Source organism: Grammomys surdaster, unplaced genomic scaffold (genome assembly GCF_004785775.1).
Source record: "Grammomys surdaster isolate TR1022 unplaced genomic scaffold, NIH_TR_1.0 170, whole genome shotgun sequence".
In the NCBI taxonomy this organism is placed as follows: domain Eukaryota; kingdom Metazoa; phylum Chordata; class Mammalia; order Rodentia; family Muridae; genus Grammomys; species Grammomys surdaster.
Window position 1 is genome coordinate 16,056,771 of NW_021604618.1, and position 15,855 is coordinate 16,072,625.

At 41.3% G+C, this 15,855-nt stretch overlaps 1 protein-coding gene across 3 annotated transcripts in view; it reads left to right on the plus strand.

Moving 5' to 3' along the window:
* The window catches only part of Fmn1 (formin 1), a 333,700-nt gene that overhangs the window by 107,713 nt on the left and 210,132 nt on the right, over positions 1-15,855 (plus strand). For all 3 annotated transcript variants that reach the window (XM_028766940.1, XM_028766941.1, XM_028766942.1), the window contains one exon: positions 8,794-8,855. In XM_028766940.1, the coding sequence (XP_028622773.1) occupies positions 8,794-8,855 (62 nt within the window). The remainder of the gene's footprint in view (positions 1-8,793; positions 8,856-15,855) is intronic.

The window sequence follows — 15,855 nt, forward strand, 5'->3', positions numbered from 1 at the left end:
TCTTTCTTATTTTTCTTTTCTTATGCCATGAAAGCCTTTTAATTTTCAATATATTCTACTCAAAAATGCTTTTAGGACTCGAGTTTATGTGAGAGCACTTGAGTGTTTTATCTTGGTGCCTGTGCTCATGTTGACCATGTCAAGTCTCCGTAGTCACCCACTGTTATTTTCTCAGCCTTATTTTAAAAGTGTGATTATCGTCATTTTTGTTAGCAGTGATTCGTCTTATTTTAGACTTGGTACGGATTCCAAAAACAATGGAACATTTTCAGTATGTTTGATATTTAAAATTTATATCGGGTGATTTACTATTTCTATTGTTCATCTCGTCTGCCTTGTTAACTTTCTTTATGACGCAAGTTAGAAGTTTGGCCTGAAGGCTCCTATCTATAGAACAATTTGAGGGATCATGTATTTTGCAGTTGTTTCTCCTGGTTTATGCAAGTCCCGCAGATTAGAAGTATGTCTTATAAGAGTGGCGTCTTGGGGGTCCACAACTTGCTTTCATGCAGATGCTGTATAACTAGTCAGTGGAAACAAGAATTGGCATGAGATTTAAGATTTGAAGCTTGGTCTTTGGGCCCTAGTTGATGGGCTTTTCTTCCCACTTAGAGAAGCACACCTCAGTTGGTTTCTGAGATGCAAGCCTTAGATTCCCAACTCCAAGGGTTCTCAGCCCTGGTGACTCTGCGATAACTGTCCTGCCCCTTGACACTTGATACCACATGGTTGCTTCATCATCCTGCTATATAGGATGTTCTGTTTAGCTACTCATCTGTAATTTGATGCTCTTGCGTTATTGTTGAGTTATCAGTTCCATATAGACATGGAAGATGGCCAAGCAAATTCTAGCCAAGAACACCCAGAAGACCACTGGGTCATGCTTGTCTTTTTGATACATGGTTGGAAAACCCCTGCATTTTTTCTGTTTCTTCTCAAGTAGCCCCACATCCATTCTCTTTTTGAATGAGAGGGGTTGTTTCTCAGCTTTGGTTCAGTTCCCTACCCCAGGCCAGGCCCACCTACCCCTCATCCCTCCAACCTGACAAACCTTCAGGAGTTGCCATGGTGCTTCATACGAAGTTCCAATATGCAGTGTTGTGACTGCCATCTAGCGGCAGAATCAGGTACTTTTAGTTTAGTTTTGTTTTTGTTGTTGTTGTTGGGTTTTGTTTTGTTTTTTCTGTTTTATTCTCAGTTGTGTGTCTTGAAGATCCGGAAACTTTATTATGCTTGCATCCTGGCATTCTAAACTACTTGACATCTTCATCCTAAGAGAACAGGAAATAGGAGTAAGAGGATGAAGTGAAAAGGCAGCTTGTCTAAGGCAGCTAGGATTTGATGGAATGGCTACTTTCTCTGAGGTAAGCCATCCAGCAATGGGTTAAGGCTGTCAGTGCTGAATATGAGTAATGTTCAGAGTCATAGGTGTGAACACTGCGCTTTGAACCTGTTTTACATAATTATCCCAGAACCTAAAGACACAAGTGATGTTCTTTGCTCAGATATTTTTAGTATAAAACAGTATATAGATGTTTATTTAAGCTCATTAACCACTTTGCATGCTGGTCTATGTTGTCTGGGAAGAATATGTCTCATGTCTAATCCTCTGAAGTATATGTGGGGAGCTGAAAACTTGCCAGACACACTCATTAACCATTGCCAGTAGCAACAATAAATGCTGTATAACAAACCAAGGTAACATCCAACAGCTTCAAGTAACAAGCATTTCTTTGCATGGGTATAAAGAACATATGTTTGCTTATATGGGCTAGACTCAGCCCTTCTGAGCTGGCTTCCCTGTCTACTGTTCCTAGGGTTTGGGTCTGTGCATCTCTGGGGCCCAGGCTGAGGAAGTAGCAAGCACTTAACATGTGTTCTTACCTAAAATCAGAACAGCACTGTGAGAGGCAAGCAAAGCTGTCATCAAATGTAAGTCCTTTTTTCTCATACTCTCCTGAATTCCAGCAGCCAAAGCTAGTCAGGTGACCAAATCGAAAGCAAGGGGGGTTTCTATATTATCAAAGGGTGAAAGTAGATGAATAATTTTCAAGCAGTGCTCCAATCCACGTCTGTAAATAAAACATTCAGAGAAGAGCAGATAAGGCCTTTTGAGACAACAAGAGTTTAATGATTTCGTACCAGAGTGTCTTTGATGAAGCTCTTTACATATCAAAGATGTAAACTTTGGGTTTGGGCATGTGTTCTCCTCATTGTTACCCACACTCAATGCTCAGTTCAGTGTCTGAGTCAGTGAAAGAAGCTATCTAGTACAGTAAGTTCAAGCTACTATAACAAACATCCCATAAGCTGTGAAACTAATAAACAAAAAAAAATTTCTTTATAGTTTGATGACTGGGAAGCCCAGTTCAATGTTACAGCAGATTCAGGGGTCAGGGAGGATCCAGTTTTTGGTCCACAAATGGCTATGTTTGGTATGTTGGGTAGATGCTTCTTTTGTCTCCTCATGGTGAAAGAGATGAAAGGGAGACTCTTTTATAAGGACACTACTTCCATGCATTGGTCCACGAAACCGTTTTCCTCATAACCCAGTTCCCACTCAGAGACTTCACCTCCTAGTAGCATCACTCTGGGGGAATTAGTATTTTAATTCCCTAAGCAATTGACTCAGAGCAATAGGATATCAATAAGCTTATGGGGCTGAGGGCTCTCCTCATCTTTTGATGCTAGTAATTCTTATATTTCTGCCTAAAGAAATCGGTACTGAGAATTATACTTCCTGAATTATGGTATTTCTCTCATCTGCCATCCAGTACTGTGTTGTTTGGGTTCTTCTGTGTGCATATAGAAAGATAATCAACTGGTCCCTTATCCACTTAACCTCTGTACAGCCTTGTCCCTTTTGAAGGGACAACATGGACCTTCTGACACTAATCTGATTCAGATGCTGAGACCTGTGTACACTGAACCCACACAGAACATGTGAAAAGGTTCTGAGATTTTCAGGACAAATAGGTCAAGCCTACAAGGCTGGTCTGACTTGAGGGAGAACAAGAGAATGGGATGGGCCTTGCATTTTCCGGTATTAGGGGAGCATGAGTGAGGTGAGGCTTCCCACTTACGGACAGCAATTTGTAATTTGTGTGTTCTGACTCTCTCATCATGGTTAAGGGCTTTATTGTCCGTTGGCTCATATATGGAGAACTGGGAAGGAAGAAAGCTTAAAAGTTGTTAGCAGCGAAACATCAAAAGAATCAAGCATTGGTCTAATGAGATAGCTCAACAGTTCAGAGTTTAAGAGTACCTACAGTTCTGCAGAGGACCAGAGTTCAGTTCCCAGAACCCATATTTAGGCTGGTTACAGTATCCCATAATACAGATCCAGGGCCGTGGATATCATCTTCTAGCATCCATGGCCACTGAACTTAATACCATACACACACACACACACACACGCACACACATGCACACGCACACGCACCTAGAACCTAAAACAGTTATCTTGCAGGGGATGGTGGTATAATGCCTTTAATCGGAATACTAAAGAGACAGGGGCAGAAGGACCTGTGTGAGTTCAGGTCTAGCCTAGTCTATAAAGCAAGTTGTGGGTCAGCTAGGGTTATATACTGCCACTTACTGTAAAAAGAAAAAAAAGATCCATCAGTCAAGCTGAGTTTGCATCATACCTTCAACACCCTGCCAGCACACACACCCTCCCTCTACTACGCCCCTGGCCCCTTGCTGGCTCCCTTCCCACTGTTTCTGGCAGGTGCAAAGGTAGCTGCTTCTTTCCTCTGCAGCATGGTTGCCATGGGCTACACTGTTTATGGCAGCAGGGCAGACTGAGACCTGGCTGCAGTTTTGCCTGCCTAAGTGTACTAAATAACAGGAGCCTAATGTTTATTTTATTCTTGAGTTTTGGAGCAAATGGCCTGAGTTGGCTCTATATGACTGAATATTTTCATCTGCTTAAAAAAAAACACTGGAGAGTATTTCTGCGTCCACTTATGGCTGGGTAAATTTGAATTTGTTTTCTTCTGTGAGGGACTACATCCTCCTATCCTTCATGTTCTCTGCCTTTTTATCTCTGACACACATTTGTAATATTTTGGCTGCTATTTTCACTTATTTATTAATCTGCTTTTTTCCCCTAAATTAAATGAACCCCATCTTGAGGCAGTGGCTCTCAGACTTTCCCATGTGAAGTGACACGTAGTCACTCCTGTAGCGTCCTCCAAGTTTCCCAGTCAGTAAGCAGAAGCATCACGAGAGTAAGGATCTGCACATCTAAATAGTGTGGGTGGTACATGCTCCGCTTCCAAAGCACTGCCTGAGTAGTCTTCAAATATAACTCAGAGGAAGGGTCCTTGTCCTTGAAGATTGAAGGATGGATTCTAAAATGTAAAGATGGGAGACAGTGGGAAAGTCCAACAGGAGGCTAAGTGGGTCAAGCCAGAATCCCCAGATAGAAATACAACCGTGACTCTCAATAGTTAGGTACATCAGAACATTTCTAATTTCTTAATATGGAAGTGTTGGTGAGGGTTGGAGAAGGGAGGAAGGTAGGGTGAGAGAAGTCTAGGATCTATGTGTGTGTGAAAGAGAGGGTAAATAAAACCTGATTTAACAATAAACTTTTCTATTGGCCTGTAAGTCTAGAGAGAATAAACACCTAACCTCTATCAATATTATTCGCTGTTAGACCTCACACTGTTCTCTTGGACCCCCTTTCCCTCAAACCTTGTCATTATAAACAGATAAGATCGCCTTTTAAAGAATTACTAATTTTTAAAGTTTTAAAAATGTGTTGCCAGGCAGTGGTGTCACACGCCTTTAATCCCAGCACTTGGGAGGCAGAGGCAGGCGGATTTCTGAGTTCGAGGCCAGCCTGGTCTACAGAGTGAGTTCCAGGACAGCCAGGGCTATACAGAGAAACCCTGTCTTGAAAAAACAAACAAACACAAAAAAACCTAAAAATGTGTTATTTATATGAGTGGGGTTTTATTGCCCATGTGTATATTTGCATGCCTGGTGCCTGCCGAGGCCAAACTGGTGAATGGGATTCCCTGGAACTGGACTTAGAGATGGTTGTGAATCCCCCAATGGATGCTGGCAATCTAATCTGGATCCTCCTGAAGACTAGCTCTTCATTAACATAATAAGACTGAGCTCAGCATTAACACAATATTTATGTTAACAACTTAGAGAAAATGTCCAAATGTTTGAGTTATTCTAGTTTGGACAAAGCTAGCAACCCCAAAGTTTTTAGGTATTCTGAGTTTTATGTGTACTTCCTGTTTACCTAACCAAAGAAACAAGAGCCATACCAAGCACACAGTTTCCAGGGTAAATAGCATGGTTCTCTGGACCAGAATCTTGTCATTGACACCTACGGCTTTTGATTTTGGGAAAGATGTTCACCAGAGGATCTCGGTTTCCTCCTCTGTCCTGTGGGCTTATCTATGATAAGGTCTTCTTGGAAGTCTGTAGTGAGTGCTTAGATCTGTTCCCGAGGCCTGCACTATATAAGAGAGTGCCAGCAGCTTCATACTTCCTGAGGTGAACATAGTCAGCTGTAGGCTACAGCTCTGGTGGGCCTGTATCTTCAGTATTACTTAAATCGTTTGTGATTCTGCCTTTGGCAAATTGGAAACCCTGCCCAGGCACTTGGCGGCAGCAGAAAAGATGTCTCATTACTCTGAGCAGTTCAGGAAGCCATGAGTTAGATTAAGTGCTTGATTAGAAGGAAATTTGTGGACAGAAGTTCTGGTGTGTTTGTTCCTCAGAAAGTTGAATTCTGCCACTAAAGAGATTTTCTGTCTTTCATCTAAGATGTTAAAAAAACAAACAAGCAAAAAACTGCCTCTTTTTTGGTGCAAAATATTTTCATTAATTTCTTAGCTTTCATGGAGTGAGTGTCTGGTGACTGTAGCAGAGTTTGCTACTTTTAAGTCCTTAGATTTAAAGTCTCTGTTCCTCTGTCTCACATGAACAAAATCTCAGCCATAAAATACCTCAGTTAAGTTCTCTTCGTTACTAATAATAACATCCTTGGTCTTGTACCTGACATCTCAGGAATATGGCGATCCTCCCTGAGAATATGTCTCAAGCTACTCTAAGGTGTGTGAAGATTGGAAACTACAGGACAGGTGGTTTCCACGTGTGCCTTATGAGAGACACACATGGAAACCACCTATCTGGCTTTGGGATTTTTGGAACCTTTATTAATATTTTTATTAGATTTAATGTAGTGTATGTGTATATGTGTGTGAGTATATATCTCTGTGTGTGTGAATGTGTGTGTGTGAATGTGTGTGTGTGTATGAGTATGTGTGTATATGTGTGTGAATGTTTGTGTATTTAAGTGTGTATATGTGTTTATGAGTGTGTATATGAGTGTATATGTGTTTGACTGTGTGAGTGTGTACATATGCGCGTGCACGTGTGTGTGTGTGTGTGTGTGTGTGTGTGTGTGTAACTGTGCATGCCTCAATGCATGTGTGGAGGACAGAGACAACTTTCAGGAATCAGATCTTCTCTTTCACCATGTAGGTTCTGCTGTTCAACCTTAGGCTATCAGGTTTGGTGATAAGCGTTTCCATCCATTGAGTCATCTGCCAGCCCTATGAGGAACCTTTATATTCTGTACTGTTACCTTGTGAGGTGAGGTCTTAAATGAACAATCCCATTAATAAAGGCTGCATTTCCTTTTATTACTCTTAGTGGCATCAGGGTGTTCTTCCTTCCCACCTGTAATGGTGGAATGTTTAGCCAAAGTATTTGCTTAAGGAGACAGATCATGCTCTGCTAGGTGTTGGTTTTGTAGTGACCTCTTTTGTCAATTTGTTAAAGTTTGTTTGAGTAAGTTAGTCATAATTCTATATGCCACACCCTTACAGACACATTTTATATAAAATGAATAATTTTACAACATAATTGTGTGACTTCTGTTCAGAGGAGGGTAGATGCTCTCCCAAGAGGCATTGCTTTTTCGAGAAGGTTGAGTTAACTGGTTTCCTTTGACTGCATTATAGATTAGATTGACCGGGGTTTACATATTTATTGTCACAGAGGTTGGGACTGTACCTCAAAGTCCATTAGAAAAGCATTTGGCAAATTTAAGAGTTGGCAAGAAGCCATCGTACCTGTAATGAAATGGATAAGGAGGAGGAGTGACATTAGGTGAGAGAAGACAGAGATCATGAGAAGCCTGTGGGCTACAGTCCTGTATGTGGTGTGTGTATGTGTGTGTGTGTGTGTGTGTGTGTGTACCTGTGTGCTCGTGTGTGTAGGTGTTATCTCCCATACCTGTGTGGCAGGGATATGGACACAGAGTTTGATGTCTGGTGATTTCCTCAATTGCTCTCAATCACATTTTTTTTGGTACAGGACCTCTCATAGAACCCTGACCTTTATGTTTTGGTTAGACTGTCTGGCCAGTAAGCCCTTGAAGTCTACTTGTCTCTAGTCCTCTGGTGCAGTTCTTCAGTTACATGCCACCATATTCAGCTTTTATTTGGGTGCTGGGTATCTGAACTCGAGTTTTCATGTTTGTGCGGAAAGCACTGTAACTACTGAGCCACCTCCCCAGCACCTACAGGTAGGAGTCTTCATGCCAAGTTCCATGGAAAGCCAGGAGTAAGACACAGTCTAGGTTGTGTCTGTAATAGATTGGGCAGACTGTCATGAGGAGACTCAGTTTTGATGTTAGTGAGAGAGGAATGAGGCACCCTCTGAAAAGGAGGATGTAGAGCACAGGAAAGATGATGGTGTCCCAGACTACATTGGTGGTTGTGTGGATAGCAGTAAGTACTTTGATTCATGGTATGGTCTACATAGAGAGCCTACAGCATCGACACTGGAGCTTAGCCACAGGGCTGCCATATTGCTAAGCATAGGCCTCAACAGCCCACCTCCTCTCCTGGTGGGTCTTTCCTATCGTCTTCCCCTTTGAATTGAATCCCCAACATGGCTGCCTAACTCAGGATACTGAAGTAGAGAAATAGTCTGTTGCAATACAGACTTGTGACTCTGAACACACTTGTAAAAAGCTGTTTTGTCTCAAAAAAAAAAAAAAAAGTCAGTGGTGACAGCCTCTTGCTTTGTAGTTCTCTGCAGCGTGATTGTCTCTATGGTTCTATGCACATTAGCTGTTCTGAAAGTGGTCTTGTCTCCTTTATCAGCCAGTGGACTGGAAGCTTTAGTAGCTGGCTGCAGCCCCTGCATACATGGGGGGGGGTGTCATATTTTTGGAATGGATGTCATTATATTCAGATGAAAAGTGGACTAGAAATTTATTTTTGTCCTGCTTTCAGCCTCAGTTCTCTCAGGAATCTCTCTTTCAAATGACAAATAGCCTTGGCTTTCTCTGGATTAAGCACCGAGAAAGGAGAAAGGACCTAGCATTAGCGTCTCTCTGTGTGCGTTTTCTTTTTTTAAACAGAGTTAAAAATAGAGTTCTGTACTCTCAGATAGAAAGTTTCTTTTATAACCTCTCTTAACACATCTGTGTTTGTTCTCTGTGGGGCATGCACTTTCAGCTCCTTGAAGACAGACACCTGACCTATTCTTTATCTGGCACTCACTCACGAGCCTCTTCTCTTGTTAACCCTGCCCTTGCTGCTTAATTTGGCACTTTTTGTGATACAGCCTGTATGGAAGAGAAGGAATCCCCCTTTATCCCACATCCTGGCCGGATCTAACAGCTCTCCTTCCTGCCCACACCTTTGGTTGTTTGGAGGGTGGCTCCCAACAGGATCCAGGTGATGCATCCTTGACTTTTCTGACTCATTTCATGCTGCTTTGTAACTGGCTTCTCTTGTGATCTTCCAGAATACCAGGCTGCTATCCTACATCTGAAGAGGGAGCACAAAGAAGAAATCGAAAACCTGCAGGTATATCTCTTTGTTTCTACTGAGCTGGCCTTCTGATGATTATCTTTCTCTTGTGCAGAATATTTAACTAGATAGCATCTGCAGCTACCAGCTGCCAGTGGGTGAAAGCCTTGGATGTGGCACTTAATAGACTCTGGCTTCTAACTTTGAAAAAAAAATTACTGTAAATGCCATTGGCTTTGGCTAAAAAAGTGATTATGTATTTTAAGCCAGGAAAAAAGACAGTGCATTGAGACTTTTACTGCTCATGAGGAGCATTTTAAAACTTGATGGTGCTATCCACCCTGTAAATCATTTCTGTTCCATGCACTCCCCTGCAAGCCTCTTAGCCTCTCCCTGGGTTATGATTACCGTGCTGATGAAGGGTATGCTGAGTCATTGTGTTCTCAGGGTGTGCTGACATGTGCCAGTGGCTCCGTCTCTGTTTGCCATCTACCTATCTGTGTCTAGGGTTGATGTTTGCTTACAGGACATACGACGGGAAGTTCAGAATCTTAATTTGAAGCTGTGGAATGATGAATTAGACCTTGAGTCTAGTTTATTAGTGGTGGTAGCCCTGTGTATTACCCAGGGAGGAACAGTGGCAAATTTGAAATAAAACTCCTTGCTCCCTTAACACTAACTTGTTATTTGCCACTTTTATCAGTTTGTGGCTAAAATATCTCTCCTCTTAAATTTTACTGACAAATAGAAATTATAATTCATAATGCATGGCATGTTTGGAAACAGTATTCTGGAGTGACTAAATTGAGTTTATTTATAAGCGTGCTTCTTTAATGAACTTATGGGTCGAACTTGTGCAGTTTGCTTTTGTTGACAAATAGGAGTTGAATCTAGTTTACGGGGCACAACGTGTTTTGAAATGTCATTCTTTGTAGCATGACTGGGGCTCTCACTTCATATACTTATTCTTAATGAGCAGCCTCCAGTCTCTCAGCATGTTTAGGTAGGTAAGAGTTACTAGAGTGGCCACTACAACCAGTTACTTTGACTCGCTTGTCATACCTAACTGAAATTCTGTGTCCTTTGACCAACCTCTCCTTAATTTCCCTACCTCTCACCCTAATAGCACATTAGACTTTCTGTCTCTGTGGATGCGACTTTCTTAAATCTGACACATAAGTGAGATCACATAGTATTGATCTTTCAGTGCCTGGTTTATTTTTCTTGACATCTTTCAGGTTCAACCATATTATTGCAAACTACAGAATTTCCTCTTTTTTTTTAACAGCTGAGTAATATTCCATTGTACATACGCATAGGCCACATTTTCTTTACCCTTTCACACCAGATGGATTCTGTATCTTGGCTTTTGTGAACAACGTTGTAGTGAGCATAGGACTGCACCTGTATCTTCCTTTTGGTACATAGATAGGAATGGAGCTACTCATTTGTATGGTGGCTTAGTTTTGAATAACTCTGCTGGTTTATATTCCTGTGAAGAAAGCTCAAGTTAATGGCTCTCTTTTCACCACATCTTTGCCAGCACTTGCGTTGTTGTTGTTTGGTAATAGTCATTGTGACAGGTGAGAAGTGATACCCCATTGAACTTCTAATTTTCGTCCCCTCCCCCATAACTACTGATGCTGAATGTATTTCCCATATACCTGCTGACCATTGTATGTGTACTTTTGGGACACAGCTATTTCTTTTCTTGTTCATGTTAAAAAGTGGCTTGTTTCCTGTTCTGAGATTGATTATCTGTAGTCCTCACATGTTTTGTTTAATAACTGCTAGTCATTTGCTACTAGGTGTGCATAAATCCTTCTTCCCAGCTTTCTAATGTCTGCTTTCAAGTGCAGTTGAAGGAGTAGGGTAGCTAGGTAGCTCAGAGACCACCAAGTAGCCACTCACTGAGCATGGTTCAATCCCTAGGACCCACATGTTAGAAAGAGAAAAGTGATTCTTATGTGTTGTCTTCTGATTTTCACAGGTATGCCATAAATGAGTACATGTTCACAGGCATGCCCACCTACTCACACACAAAATAGTAAATACATACAAACATACATACATACATACATACATACATACATACATACATCATACGAAATAAAAGCAAGTCGTTTAAAAAAAGCTGTCACACTGTATTGGGCTATACATGAAATCATTACAAAACATTAAGTAGCTAGTGTAAAGATACATGTCACACCTTTTCACACAGATTCATGCGTTTTGCAGCAGGAATGAGTTGATTTAACAACAAAACAAGGTGGAAGAGCGCATCTCACTCCAGGGAAAAAGGATAGATGGCGGCACTCACTTCCTTTGCTGTAAAATAACCTCACATCCTTTCTTCTTTGTGGTGGGATAGAAAAGGTTCTGAGCTGACAAGAGGATTTGAAGTTGATGGCAGATGAAGAGCCATTAAGAAAAGGATAGGTGCAGAAGATTAAGAAAAGGATAGGTGCAAAAGCGATGCTGTAGACAGGGCGGTGGTCCAGATCATCAGTCTTCCACTCTGTAAATCAGCCCTTCGAGGAGTGGGCTAACCCCGTGATAGTCACAAAATGCGTGGCTCTTGAGTTATTACTCCAGTGGGCAGTGAGCTAAGCATATCACACATATATTAAAATGCTAAATGCTCTGATCCTACATTTCAAATGCAGAAACATTTGGCATGTTAGCCAGCATGCCAGTGCTGTAGTAAACACCCAACACTACATCCCCAAAGCAGAAGATGGGTTATTTTAGTCTCACAGTTTCAGTCTGTGGTCATTTGTCTCTGTTCTTCGAGGTGTACTGTGGTGAGACTGCATGGTAGGAGAAGCCTGTTGTCTTCACTGAGCATGTGAAGCAAAGAGAGATACTGGAAGGGCCCAGGATTCCCGCTGTTCCTTTCAAGTGCCTGCCCCCTCACTTCTTTCCACTAGATTCTCCTTCCTTAAGAAGGAAGCTTCTTCTTGTCCTATAGGCTGAGCACCAAACTTTTAACTTAAGTGCTTTGAGGGAACATTGGACATCTAAGCTGACATCTGGAGATGGGGAAATGAAGAGTAAATGACACGAAAACAATGTAGTGTGAGGCTGATTCCTGTTTTAGATGTGAGTTAGATTATGATATGATATTATTAGCATCACTGAATACTAACAAACTTTCATAATTACACCTCAGAGGTTTTGGAAAGTAAATTTTTAAAATCATTATCTGTTCTTTTGATGCTATTAGTAAAATTTAATTCTTTATACCCCAAATATATTGTTTATGCCAAGTTGCAGAAACCCTGTGGCAAACTACTGGGATGTGGCAGTAGGCCCAGCTTCTGTAGCTATTTCTTGAAGCATGGCTGCACTCACAGTTTCAGTATGTGAGATGGCCAGTGGTCAGTGGTTCCCCCTCCCCAAGTATTTTGTTTCAAATATAGCACTTTAAAGCTTGAAGTAGGAATCCACATTTTAAATGTAGAGATGTGTATGAAAGAAGCAGATACCACAGACCAAAACCCGGACTGGCTGTCCTTGTGAATTCTCCCCAGATATCACACCTATTGAGAACATTCTTTAATGAAAGCAAATCCCACATCACTCGTGGAAGGTGATGACCAGGATGACTGATGCTTTGATGCTCATGTCTTTATGCATGATGCCCCTGGCAGCCCTCACTTATGATTTCTTTGTTATTAATAGAGCATGGAGAAGTCAGGTGTTTCATGATTTCCTCAGCCTGCCTTTCTGTGTTATTTTGGTTCATAGAGGAGTCTATTGGTCACTTTTTCCTCCAGCAATGGAAACTTTCTCTCTAGTAGGCTCTGATTAAGTGGCTTACCTTTGCTTCCAGGCACATGAAGACCAGTGGTAGAGGAACACAGAATTTTCAGCTTCATTCTGCTCTCTGCACCTGGCAGTTGTTGAGTAGAGTGAGAAAAAGCCTTGGTCCTCAGATTGGATTTTTGAATGTGTACTCTTACAGACATAAAGATTGTATTGATGTTTTGAATGAATCCAGTATTGCTTCCTTGTGCTCATCCACTACCCTGTAAACTCAATTTTTTGGCTGATGTTTCTCTCCAGGGAAGGAGGTTGTGGCAGGTCAGACATTTTCCATGATGTTATCATTTCATATAATTTATAATTAAATTTACCACAGGAAAATTCTTTCTTTTATCTCCCTCCCCAAAAATATATGTTTCCTTTAGCGTACCCCACTGTCAAAGTTTGGTCACTTCATGATACTTAGCACTGTTCAGTTGAGGTTTCGATAACCTTATGGTTTTGGCTTCCTTTGGGAGGCAGAACCTTCCCTTTTGTGTTTTCTTAGAGCTTCTTGCCTGAGAAACTTGTGTGTTGGGTCTATAGAAAGCATTGCTTAGCAAGTTAATGGTCATTGGGTAGAAACAGTTCAGACCTTTTAAACATTTGATCAAATTCATTCTCTCGCTGTCCAATAGATATTTTTTTAAGGTTGCTTAGGAGCTAGGATTTGAAAATCACAACTCTATCATAGCTGATCTAGGTCTTATTGCCACTTGAGGACTGGGAGAGAGTTTGTGTTAGAGAGTTATGTTAGAGAGAGTTTGTGAGAGAACTTGTTTTTGGTATCAGGACTCCACTTTCTTGTATAAGGACCATATAAAATTGGTACCTTCTCTGAGAATTAGTTTCTTGGGTCTCAGCAACTGTATTGATCAATGGCTTTGATCATGTTGGTAGTAAAGCTAACACCACCACTCTGCCCAAGGGATGTTGAGTAGACGCACCCTGATGGCCTTGGTTGTCCAGCACATGCATCCTGATGGCCTTGGTTGTCCAGCACATGCACCCTGATGGCCTTGGTTGTCCAGCACATGCACCCTGATGGCCTTGGTTGTCCAGCATGCACCCTGATGGCCTTGGTTGTCCAGCACATGCACTCTGATGGCCTTGGTTGTCCAGCACATGCACCCTGATGGCCTTGGTTCTACAGTACATGCTCAGCAGCTGCTTGTCATTTCGCTTCCTTGGATTAAGCCTTTTATAACGAGACAGCTTGAGCTTAGAGTGTCTTTGAGTTTTGTTGTTGGTGCAGTTGTTATTGAGTATGTTTTGGGAGAGTTAGCTTATTCTTTTGAGTGTAACTGTCCCATTCTCTTCTGCCCTAGTGCTCAATTATCAGGATGGTCTAAGCCAGTTTTTTCAGTTTTTCTACTCATAGCCGAATTTCACTCTAGAATATTTTCATGTAATCCTGTTGCTCTGAATTACTTCTCTGTTGCTGTGGTTAACTCATGACCAAAAGCAACTTGGCATAGGTTGGGGGTGAGGCTGAGAGCCAGGACAGGTTTATTTGGGTTCTATTTTCAGGTCACAGTCCAAAACTGTAGGAAGTCATGGAAAGAGCTCAAACAGGAACGGAAAAAGACAATGGAGGAATGCTGCTTACTAGTTTTCTCCTGGCTCATCATGCTCAGCTAGCTTTCTTATAAAGCCCAGGCTAGTTGTCCACAGTGGGCTGGGCCATCTTACATCTATTAACAAGCAAAGCAATGCTCCACAGGCATGCCTACAGGCCAACCTGGTTCTTCAATGGAGTTTCCTGCTTCCCAAGTGACTTTGTGTTGTATCAAGTTGGCAATAAAAACTAATGAGAATACCTGGGCACTAGGTATATAAAGCACTTATACAAATCAAATGTCTATTCATAATAAATAATAAAGTTTATTTAAAGATAACATGAAGTATGCACATCATTTTACCATTTATTACAGACAAAAGCACATTTGGATACTAATGAGGTGGATATGTTTATTTTTGCATAAATAAATTTTGGCTAAGTCTATGACACTGAGTAATGTAGAATACCTTCAGCATTTTTTAGATTTTATTGATTTTTTGGATTTTATAATTAACAATGCTGAGATCCCCACTATGCATAAGTACAAAATGGCAAAAGTGTGTTTAAGGTCATTCTAGAAGTCATTAGAAATTCTGTTCTAATCCCAAGCCAAAATGCATGTAATGATTCTTTTTTTTAGTGCAACCGAGTTCAATTCAGGAACTCAGACATTAAAAACATTAACACTAGACATTCTAAGATTGCCCAACCAAAGCTTGTAAGTATACTGTGCTAAGGAATTGTGAGAGGAAAATACTAAAGTGTCTGTTTTCTGTAGAAAAGCATGTGCTTCTATGAGAGTGGAAAGCTACAGTGAAAACACTGTAGTTCTTAACATCCCATTGTCTTCTCTGAACTGAACTCTTCAGGCAGCATCCATTGGTGTCACATGGCATGTGACATGCTTGCTGACTTATTCAGTGGGAAGAGAGCATTTGTACATTCAGTTGTGAAGTTGTGTGACCCACCAGGGTGAGTGCCAGTAGAAAGACCTCAGGTTCATTGCACAGTTGGTTTTAATTAACTTTTGGTCATTTCATATTCAGAAATTTCTTAACTGCTGTCAAGTTTTTCATTACTCCAACGTTTATTTTTAAAAAGCTGCACACTAAACCAGGTTTCCCCGAAGCCCGTTCTACAGAACAGCAGCTTTAAGAAATGCACCTTCATGACAAGTTTGTGGCTTACAGTCAGTTAAGTTTGAGAAATATCTACTTGCTCATTTGGTGCAGGTTTGCCTTGTTGGAAAAGAACCACAGAAATTTGAATGCCCCCTCTCTCTCCTGCAGAAACTCCTCTTTGGAGCTCCATGCTGTGTCATATAATGCATTCTTTCTATGCATAAGTTGCTTTCTGATTTCCATTCAATTCTCTTGAGAGGATTTATTACACATTTGTGTAGTAAGGCTCTGGTCACTCATTTGCTTACTCAGGGCATTTCAGAGGCAGCAAGGAGGTCTTGGGTTTCTCTCTGTCTAATACAATGCTGACCCAATTATCTGTTGCAGTGATAAAATAGTGATGAGTCCAAATGCAACTTACGAAAGAAAACCTTTTCTTTCTCCTCCTCCTTCTTTCTTCTTCCTCTCCTCCTCCTTCTTTTCCTCCTCTACCTCCTCCTCTTCCTCTACCTCCCCCATCACTTCCTCCTCTCCCTTCACCTCCTCCTCCTCTTCCTTTTACTTCTCC